Source organism: Haliotis cracherodii, unplaced genomic scaffold, assembly GCF_022045235.1.
Source record: "Haliotis cracherodii isolate W230 unplaced genomic scaffold, xgHalCrac1.p SCAF_4, whole genome shotgun sequence".
Lineage (NCBI taxonomy): Eukaryota > Metazoa > Mollusca > Gastropoda > Lepetellida > Haliotidae > Haliotis > Haliotis cracherodii.
In genome coordinates, this window is record NW_027266297.1 from 67,284,364 (window position 1) to 67,295,070 (window position 10,707).

Sequence of the window (10,707 nt, forward strand, 5' to 3'; positions counted from 1 at the left end):
GTGCCTGTTGTTACATGACCAGGACAAGAAAGGTTGAGGTCCTGGATTTACTATGACTTGAAGAACTATCAGTCTGTGCTGAATACTGAGTTCACAGTTACACTTGCCCAAACATGGTGTAGCCCAAATATTTGTGACTGCCAATTGTTTCCAAATTGAAATGCACAGGTTAACCCAGAAATCAGTTTTCAAAGAACTAAATTGTGATATCAGTTTGTTTGTTGTTTAACACCACTAAGCAATATCCCAGCTATATGATGGAGGTCTATAAATATACAAGCCTCTACCAGACAATCCATTGATTGACATCATGAGCATCAATCTACGCTTTTGGGATACGAAGATATGCATCAACCAAGTCAGTGAGTCTGACCACCCGATCCCATTTGTCGCCTCTTTCAACAAGCAGTCCCCTTTTATACAAGCTGAAGACCTATGAGTTGCTGAAGACCTATTCTAACCTGGATCTTTACGAGTGTGTGAAATCCCCCCCTATTTTCAAAGTGTAATTAAATTATATGGAAACCCACAGTTTAAAGTTCAGAATCACAAAAGGCAAATAGGAAGTCAAGCAAGAGGCGGCAACAGGCCCTAGAATGTAGGTCAGTACACTCCCACATGTCCAGAATTTGTCACGGTCAAATGTCTTGAAACAGTTTTGGAAGCCGTCAGGAATTCAGTGGTCTCAGATAGGCATCAAATCCATATTCGGCCCTTCTCTTAAGACGTACCAAATTTCACCGGCAAACAGAAAATACTTCTTGTGTTAAGTCGTAAACAAACTCAAGGCTATGGCCTTGAGGATGAACTGGATCCTTAACAGGATATACCCGGTATCAACTTGTGAAAACAGTTTTCCAGGGTCATAATGCAGCTAAGATATCCAAGTATGGTTTTACGCCACTTTTAGCAATATTCCAGCAACATCACCAGAAATGGGCTTCACACATTGTACCCATGTGTGATTTTCGGTGTGACTAGCCAACATCTAAACCACTAGGTTACCCCACCACCTCATTCCACTGATGACTTGGGTTTGACTGCCATACATGACCACAGTGTATGAAGCCCATTCATCTTGTCACATAGGTGGAATATTGCTAAAACAGAATAAATCATGTTCCTGGCCTCTTCAAGGCACCACAAACTCATGACGAGTCTTCAAACATACGAAAACAATTATGTCCTTTGAAACAAATTTATTTGTCACAATATTTTGATAACAAATTTGTGAAAAACCGTGGCATTGTATTCATAACATTCAAACTGTATATGATAGCACTTGTTCTGTAGTAGTACACTGATGGTGATACACAACACAAAGCCTCCGAATCCATCGTAACCAACATTGTGGGAAGTGAGTAACGAGGCTATGGTGCCCTCAAGGACTCGCATCATGACATAACACAAAGCCTCCGAATCCATCGTAACCAACATTGTGGGAGGTGAGTAACGCTGCCATGGTGCCCTCAAGGACTCGCATCATGACATAACACAAAGCCTCCGAATCCATCGTAACCAACATTCTGGGAGGTGAGTAACGCGACTATGGTGCCCTCAAGGACTCGCATCATGACATAACACAAAGCCTCCATCGTAACCAACATTGTGGGAGGTGAGCAACGCGGCTATGGTGCCCTCAAGGACTCGCATCATGACATAACACAAAGCCTCCGAATCCATCGTAACCAACATTGTGGGAAGTGAGCAACGCGGCTATGGTGCCCTCAAGGACTCGCATCATGACATAACACAAAGCCTCCGAATCCATCGTAACCAACATTCTGGGAGGTGAGTAACGCGGCTATGGTACCCTCAAGGACTCGCATCATGACATAACACAAAGCCTCCGAATCCATCGTAACCAACATTGTGGGAGGTGAGTAACGCGGCTATGGTGCCCTCAAGGACTCGCATCATGACATAACACAAAGCCTCCAAATCACCCTGAACCGACACAGATGCGAGGTGTATCAACATGGCGCCGTCACTTGGTTAGTGTTACAGTCTCCAAGGACCCTGGCATTTTATCCTGATGGTCCTGTATCCATGGCCACCATGTAATTATGTTCCAATGAGGAAACAAAAAACACAAAAACAGAAAGAGAAACACAATATCCAGATGGTACAATATACTCCTCACGTCAGTGACCATCCTGCCAACTCGAACGGAGAGCGCTGTGAGGTGAAATCTACAAATGGGCTGCTACAAAATATTGATAAATGCTTATGTAACGATGGAGGAATTATTGCCTTACGTGGATGCAAAATGTGAGATTCACTTTAGTCAATGCCATTCATTTAACAAATATTTGACACAAGCATGAACCAGTGCAATATCTGGTTGCACGTCTGAAATGTTGATAATCACATGCATAACATGCACGAGCAATGCTTGACTTTAGTGCCATACAAATATCAACAAGAGAAATTTAACCAACTACAAAATACAAAACTTAAACATTGAACTTTAGGCTAAAAAAAAATAACAGTCTTGGTTCTCAGGCACCGCCCGCATCATCATAAAGTCTGCAGCATGTTTTGTTTTTATTCCCATACTAAGCAAAAATTAAAAATCCTGATACTTAAAAATGATGTGATCCACTATAGCACGCAGTTACTTCCCTTTACATGCGCACTGCTTTACTGCACATTTCCTGTTATGGTCATGGTGGCAATAGGAGTTTGTATGCTTGTTTATATTATTGTTCCCAGGTACACAACTGTTGATTTGGTTACATACTAGTTTGAACAAGCACAAAAAACAACCATGGCCCGCCCGCACTATATTTTCAAAAGCCATTACCCGAGAACCAATTCTTTTAGTTTTTTTAAGCCTTAATCAAAGATGATAAATGCAACGACAATTTTCAAACCAAGAATTTGCATAAAGGTAGGACAAACAATGAAAGGTATGTTCAAGAAAATGTTACCCAATACAGCAAATTATTGTGTGCAAGACAAAGCAGTACGAACATCTTGCAAATTCTGTGGTACAGACAAACTCAACATACTTCTCACACATATATATATATATCGTACATCATATCAAGAACAGTTATGGAAAGATATGGAAACCTCTGGAAATGCATGGACGTGAGGCCTCCTCTTTTGTCTGTGCCCTTGAACTGACCCTACAGACATGCCACTGTCTTTCTGATGCTCAGACAGACCATGGGTACGGAGGCACGTCTGGTTCTACCACAAAGCTTTTAATACTCATCATAGGCCCTAGATCAACTCGATCATGAACACCAGTTTATCATAATTAACATACAAAATTTTCAAGAAATTATATGCGTACATTATCTGAATTTTTTTGTGCAAGTAAGAACCAGCAATAAGTAGAATAATCTTGTCAGAAGGTGGGGGGTTTAAGAACATTTAACCTCAGGTATAATCAAACATCGTACATTCAATTAAATTTGTTCAATATCTGTTGATATCTACAAACGTCACATTGTATTTTGAAATTTGGTAACAGCTTAAACACTGTGCATACTTACAACATGTGAGGTGTTGAAATAATGTGGTATTTGATTTGGTATGTAGACAAACAGTTAATATGTTGAATCCCTGAAAAAAACCTGCACAAATGTTCTTGTAGGCTTCAAAAAGCCCATGACCCTGAACGCTAATCATGTAAGAGATCCTAGCAAGTCTGGGACCCCATTTTCATAAATATTACATCACTGAGCAAACACCAAGAGTACAAATGCTTTTACCCTTTTGAGAGCAAACTAAATGTAAGTTGGTAATCTGGTAATTCCCCTCCATGTTTTTCCCCAGGTACACACTTGCTGACACAGACTGTGAAGACAACATCCTGACACTCAATTTACAGCATGTACACACACAAGTCCTCGTTTCATGTCATCATGGAACTATTGCCACAAACAGACAAACAGATACAACACACGTACTCCACATCGCCACTTTCCTCAGGTATGAATATGACCACATGAATATAACAACACACTGTGTACTTAATGAAATGCCTGGTACAACTGAAATAAGATCAGCAAACCGGTAATTACTTGTTCATAAGATGAAAATAATAATGAGTTAATTTGGACCTATTTCATGTCAGTCCAATCACCAATCTCATTCAAATCAGATCTAAGTTTTCACTACCGCTAAACAAAGATCTGAGGACATCCCATTTCGGGTCACGTCCTAACGACCTTTCGCGAATTTTGACCGACCAATGAAATGACTGACAAGAAATCGACATTAGCCAATCAGAAAGCAGCTTTCTCGAGCCTTACGACACTAGTTTCAAACTGGCGGCTACGCTTCGAAACATATTTTGAGGTATTCTCGATTAAAAAAAATTAAACTGAAAAGAAGAACATTCTGGAATTTCTTATAGATGGCCTAGATTGTAGGGATATAATCAAAAAACCTGTTATTGTCGTTCGGATTACCCCATGTTAAATATGTTGTGGTTGCATGATTAGAAATCACATTCCGACTGTCACTTACATGATCTGGTAAGCGACGCTCTGATTGGTTGGATGAAAGGTCGTTCTGACGTGACCCTTAATGGGATGTCCTCAGATCTTTCTTTAGCGATGGCGAGAACTAAGATCTGATTTTAATGAGATTAGTCCAATCACCCACAGGTCATCTTCCCGAGGCAAGGGAGTTAACTTTGAAAGTCGTTTTCACCCTTGCCGAATTAGACTGGAATTATGAAGTTATCTCCCTGCTCGACTAACAAGTCTATGCATAGTCCAATCAAAATCGCATAACGAAATTGACAGCTGGTTCATAAACTGCTGTGCAGATTTCGGTTGACTGCAGGATTTCAAAGCATGTGAACTGCCAGCTCAGTGTCAATAGGTATTTGCCAATCAATTTTTTTAACCAAGGTGCTCACGTGATTTGATGAAGATCCTTTTAATTACAATAAAGATCTTGATTTTCGATTAGATCGTCTTGACAGGGCGCAGCCATTTTGTTAAGAGCAAATGCCAGTGATATGAGAGGTGGAATCTGATTGGTCAATAGGAGAGACATAGAAGGGACACAACTTGTAATAGCCACTGGTGGCATCACTATCGAGCGCAGAAACTCCAGCTTTGTTCCGACATTTAAAGTCAGTTAACGCCCTTGCCTCAGGAAGATGCCCACAGTATGAAACATGATGAAATACCAGCACAAAGTAGCCCATCACAAGCACTTTACTAGACAACAACAAGAGTCCTTAATACTCCGCACAGACATCAGTAAAGATATGTCGTTGTTCAGTTTCCATGGCAACAAGTCTGAAGTAACATCCACATGTTACTGTCAATTACCTGAAAAAAACATTCGCCTCCTTGTCTGAGATACCACGGAACAGGCTGTCTTGTTGCTAGTGCCCTAATTTGGGATTAGCATACTGTGTCAATAGCACCCACTCTAAACAGCTGCTCACAGAATATGAAACATGAGTCGACTGCAGCAGTGTTCTTGCTCCTGTGAAGGAAGCTGTACAGAATACACCCACCAACACAGCACGAATACAGGAACAAGGTTAATCCTGACTCTCTTCACTGTCAAAACTATCATCACTGGTGTCAAGGGCTTCGTCTTCTTCTGACTCGACTGTCGTGAAGCACCTCTGACCCTTGTTGCGAGCACTCACGATGGCGTTGCTCCCTTCCAGGAATCGCTTCTCACGGAGCAGGGTGACCCTGTCAATCTCCGTTTCCTCCGCCTTGTGCTCCACCACGAGAGGGTAGATGTGCTCAATGGCTGATTGGACGTTTGCTACTGATGGAGCTGGAATGCAAATGAAAAAAGAAACTCAAGGTGAAATTCGTCTTCACAATGACAGCACCTATAATGAAATACTACTGCCATATTAAGACAGCGAGATTGATTTCATTCCAGTTCTACCTATAGTTCAGATACCGTATTTATTCGTGTAAAATACACACTCATGTATAATACACACCCCTAATTACAATTATATCCAGAAAAAAAACATCTCTTGTGGAAAATACGCACTGATGTTACTTAGTATTATTTCAGGCTGTCAGACACAGGTCACGATCAGATGTATTAAAAAATGAATGTTAAGTGAGATTAATTTGAAATTGCTGACGAAAATACTAAATGAAATCCTATTTATGTTATTATTAACGAAACCTGTCACACTGAAAGTGGTTTTAACAGCTCACATATCCCTAACGCAACAAACGGCAAAACAGGAAGTGACCTTGATCTTTATCAGGTTAATTCCATGGCATGCCATCTTCATATCTGATGCAAGCTCACAGTGACTCAGGTCAGTGATATGAACAAAACCTGTTAAACCGAGGAACACAGACATGGTTCAGACCAACCAATAATCGTAATTGTGGTCAATTAAAATCCCATGATCTGGGATCCAACCCTCACAGCTGGCCACAGTCTCAGCCACATTGAAAACAGACTTCGAACCCCTTGAACAAATTGGGGTGTAAACATTAGCAGGAACAAGCAAGTTTCAGCTTCATTTGTGGAGAGGAGTTTTACGACGCACAACAAACAGGCTATGATATATGCTCCCTTGACTTGATGGTTATAAACATGATAAAAACTACCCACCTGTTACTGTAATACTGCCTGTGGAGAAGATTTTGAGTGTGGCTTTAGGATCCTTTATCCTATAAGTCACTCCTGGATGCAACTCTGGCTCGTAACTAAAACACAATCAAACATAGATTTCACATTTGTCAACAGTGAAGCATTTTACACGCTCCTAATATTCCACTGATAAGTAGTTCAGGAAAATGGCAGACTTATATCATTACATTTAGTCTCAAGTACTCATTCAACTACAAATCTACGTAAACAGTGTGTTTGGTTCTTAACGTAGCTTTGAACATTATTTCAGTTATATCGTGGCGCATCAGCTTCATGAGGGAGGAAAGTTCAAACGTCTTAGACATTTACCACTTTAGGTCCGGTGCTGACAAATCCAAAAACATAATCAAGATGAATCTGGAATTCCCATCCATGATCTTTGCTTTCTGGCACGTTTAAGGGATGTAACCCCACACAGCCACTTGTGACACCTTAAAAAACTGTTTCACCCATACCCATACACCAGATATGGGCATCACACATTTACTCGTGATGGGAATTGAACCCAGGTATTAGGCGTGGCACCCATTGTACGTAAATGACAATATACAATGTAACTTGATTTGGACTGAAATTATTATTTGAATAAATATTTACTTTTGATGAAAATATCTGTGCCTTAGACAGAGTTTGAAATGAACAAAACATTTGCCAGCCTGCCATCTGGACCCACAAGACTTTACTAAACGCAGGCCCTGACTAAACCCTCCTCAGTTAAAAAAACTGCAGGCTATTGTGACAAATCAATCGATACAAAATGTACAGCAGGTCATCAGGGCCCATACACTAAGGGCCCAGAACGAGATCAGGCAGGTGCTTATTTCAAACAATGACCTAAGGGCATATATGTTCTGGATAAAAAGCAACAGTCGAAAGAACTCCTAAGGGTAACCTACATTCTGCAATAGCATAGTCGCCTTTTACAGCAAGTATGGATTGCTGAAGACCTTCATGGGTCCATTGGCAGATTTGAGGAAATGACAACATGTTTACTGTATTTTCTTGAGTATGGTGCGCACCCGTGCAAGTGATCGCAAGAATTACGTGTTGACATAGAATCGTCCAACAAAAACAAATATGACTTTTAACGAGTCACAGTATAGCATTTATGATATATGTATCCATTCTCTGTCAACTAAAGTTCGCTTCAAGGCGTCGATAGCGGTAATCTGACCGTGGTTGCTGTTAATAACGGTGAGTTGTGCGATCTTCTGATTGCTTCACACAAGATTTCGCCGAAATTAATTAAAACAATATTAAAAGGAATTTTGAATAAAATTAATAAAATAAGTTACAAACATAAGTCCAGATATACAAAGAACACTTTTTATAGCCAGACAGTGTAATTACATGACTAATTTGCATACTTCAGTATGGATTTGTTGACATGGTATTTCCGGTGTTACATGCTCACGGTAATGTCTTTCCATGGGGGAAAAACCATCAAAACTCATTAATTCGTGTATAATGCGCACCCCCTTCTACACAGCTGTTGGTTTTTTTCAAAAAGTGCACACTATACTCAAGAAAACGGTACACATGCATATACATATAAATGTTCTTCAATTTTGCTTGGAAGGTGTGGGGTTCTTGACAAAGCCCTAATGTTGCAAATGATATATTCAGGGTGTCTAGATGGTAATATTGCAACAGCAACCCTCAAGGACCCTAGGACCTCCTTAATGTTTAACACTGATATGGCATCAAGTGCCAATGGTCTTCATAACAGCTGTTTCTCAGAAAAGGGAAAAATGTGCAAGGTTTATGCCAGCCAATATGCCATAAACAAGGTTGTTGAGTGTCACAATAGCAGCTCAATCTAGGTAAGTTGAAGTTGATTTCTTTCTTCAAACGTACCTTGCTTCTTCTCTGTGAGCCTTAGAAAAGTTTGTTATTTTGATTCCAAATGGTAGGCTGCAAGTTCCTAGTACATTGACTACTCTAAAGTTGGTGAAGCGTACGTTGAAGCCAAGCCTCTGAAGGCGCCGAGCAATCCTTCTCCCTGCTCGATGTGAGTCATCTTCACTGAAACCATATCATCAGTCATCAAAATCAAGAAATCATATATTGGTGCCTCAAATTGCCAAATTGCAGCAATTAATAATTTTAGTCCATTGGTCCTTATACATACAGCAAAACCCTTAAAAATGGCAAGTTTCGTCTGCCCTTATGATATCTTAACTACTCAGCAACTTGGCAAGCATTGAGATTGTGGTTGTTTAACGAAGCGTTAATCAATATTCCAGCTTTATGATGGCAGTCTGTAAATAATCAAGACTGGATCAGACAATCCAGTGATTGACATCATAAGCATCAATCTACTCAAATGATGACCATGGGATGCTGAAGACCAATTCTAACCCGGATCTTCACGGGTTAGTTTGGCAAGGACTATGGGACCGATTTCTTTTGTTGTAATAGTGATCATGGTGAGTGAGTGAGTACGGTTTTACGCCGCTTTTAGCAATATTCCAGCAATCTCACAGCAGGGACACCAGAAATGGGCTGTTGTTATAGTGGTCAAGTTCACACACTGACTTAGTAATTACATAACCAGTAGCTAATCAATATCCAGACTGAGAAGATAATCCCTGGACAGTTGCTAAGAAAACAGCCAGCGTGACAAATATTTCTAACACCTAAGTTTGTTTGAAACACTGCACCTGGTTGCTCCCGTGCATGTGATCTTCCCTGAGGACCAAATACTAGCTGTGGTATATGGACGTCTCAACTTCATATTCAACATCTGAAACACCAGGACAAATGGATAAGCAAACATTACGTTACAATTTGGAAGGTGCCATGACTGTATATGATCCTAACAGAGAGCACTACAATATTCACTCATCCACTCATTTATAATCACTCATTTAAGTTTACTGATAAGCTAAATAATATTATCTTTATCATGTTAATGAAGTTCAATTACATTTGCTGTTTAAATGCATGATTTAGCATCAAAGAAAAATGATAATGTCAACCTGAAACAGTTTTACACTAACATATGTTATATGCACTTTTTTTAGTTTTTCCATGCTATGAAGGGTCTATTAACTCCTTGTCAAAAGAACTTACGCCTTGCTCCTGTTTGTATTCAACATGGCATCCTTCTAAAGCTATTCTCTTCAGGTTCAAGTGGCACCTTGTGTTGAAGCTGCACACGACATTGTTAATTGTGATATCAACAACTGGTTCCTCGTCCACATGTTCTGCCCCATTGCCGTTTCCCATCAAACCATTCAGGAGCTCTGGGGGTATCTCTCCCGGTTCTAACACACCGGGCGGGTAAAGCGTTTCTGTTGCCATGCTCACAAGATTATTCTTCCAGGAACACTCAATTCACAAGCGCCAAAGGTGATTAACAAGTGAACCGCTTTATCTTAAAAACAACTTCCCTTGTTAATGACAAAAAATGGATGTGACAGCGATTCTTGGAACACATCCAGTAAGCGTCTATCACAAATCAATGTCCTGAAAGAACTGAGCATGCATTTTTGTACGCGTCTCGGTTCAGTGAGGTTGATTGGTGTCTCTCCGTGAAAAGAAGAAAGTTCAACGGCGACTGTTGGGAAGGATGGGAGATAATGTGACTATCACTCTGACCGGAGGCAAACTAACATCTACAAACTATGTACAAGTCAACATTAACAGGAGAGGCTTTCCAGCAAGGAGTTTCTTCCTTCGCCCGGTTTTTCTCTTATCTCCCGCATCGAAGAGTTTCACAAGGGAACTAACTCTTCCGGTGCGCCAACTGTTCCAGGTTTTGCGGTAGAGTGCATGTGCGCTTCTCAAAACCCTTCGTGGACAAACCGACCATCGGTTGAATCTTCCGTATGATTTCAACAACACAAAAAAGGCGTGGCCACCATGTCTCCTCATTTACAACTAAAAGTATCATTTCTTTATAACTTTGTTCAGTATTATGTTGAATTGTATGAAACATTTATATCCAGAGGTTTCTTGGATAGCCCTTATAAAAAATTATGAAGTTATTTATAGGATATGATGTCCATGCCCCTAACGATATGCTGGAGCAATTATACTATCAAGTCCATGTTGATTGTGTTGGATGTGCACTGTAGCCTATTC

At 40.3% G+C, this 10,707-nt stretch overlaps 1 protein-coding gene across 1 annotated transcript; it reads right to left on the bottom strand.

Moving 5' to 3' along the window:
* Window positions 1-1,198: 1,198 nt before the first annotated feature.
* Window positions 1,199-10,309, bottom strand: LOC139479735 (TATA box-binding protein-like 1). Its single transcript, XM_071262594.1, has 5 exons — window positions 9,694-10,309; window positions 9,282-9,364; window positions 8,476-8,643; window positions 6,580-6,674; window positions 1,199-5,769 (listed from the first exon to the last, which is right to left on the bottom strand). The coding sequence occupies exons 1-5, from the start codon at window positions 9,922-9,924 to the stop codon at window positions 5,522-5,524; spliced, it is 825 nt and encodes a 274-aa protein (XP_071118695.1). The 5' UTR covers window positions 9,925-10,309; the 3' UTR covers window positions 1,199-5,521.
* Between the last annotated feature and the right edge of the window lie 398 nt (window positions 10,310-10,707).

Bases quoted from the DNA above. Each gene is read 5' to 3' on its own strand.
- LOC139479735 (XM_071262594.1), bottom strand. From the start codon at position 9,924: ATGGCAACAGAAACGCTTTACCCGCCCGGTGTGTTAGAACCGGGAGAG. The intron at 9,365-9,693 runs GTAAGTTCTTTT...CTGGTGTTTCAG, and splicing joins AATACAAACAGGAGCAAGGC to ATGTTGAATATGAAGTTGAG. The intron at 8,644-9,281 runs GTGCAGTGTTTC...ATATGGTTTCAG, and splicing joins ACATGCACGGGAGCAACCAG to TGAAGATGACTCACATCGAG.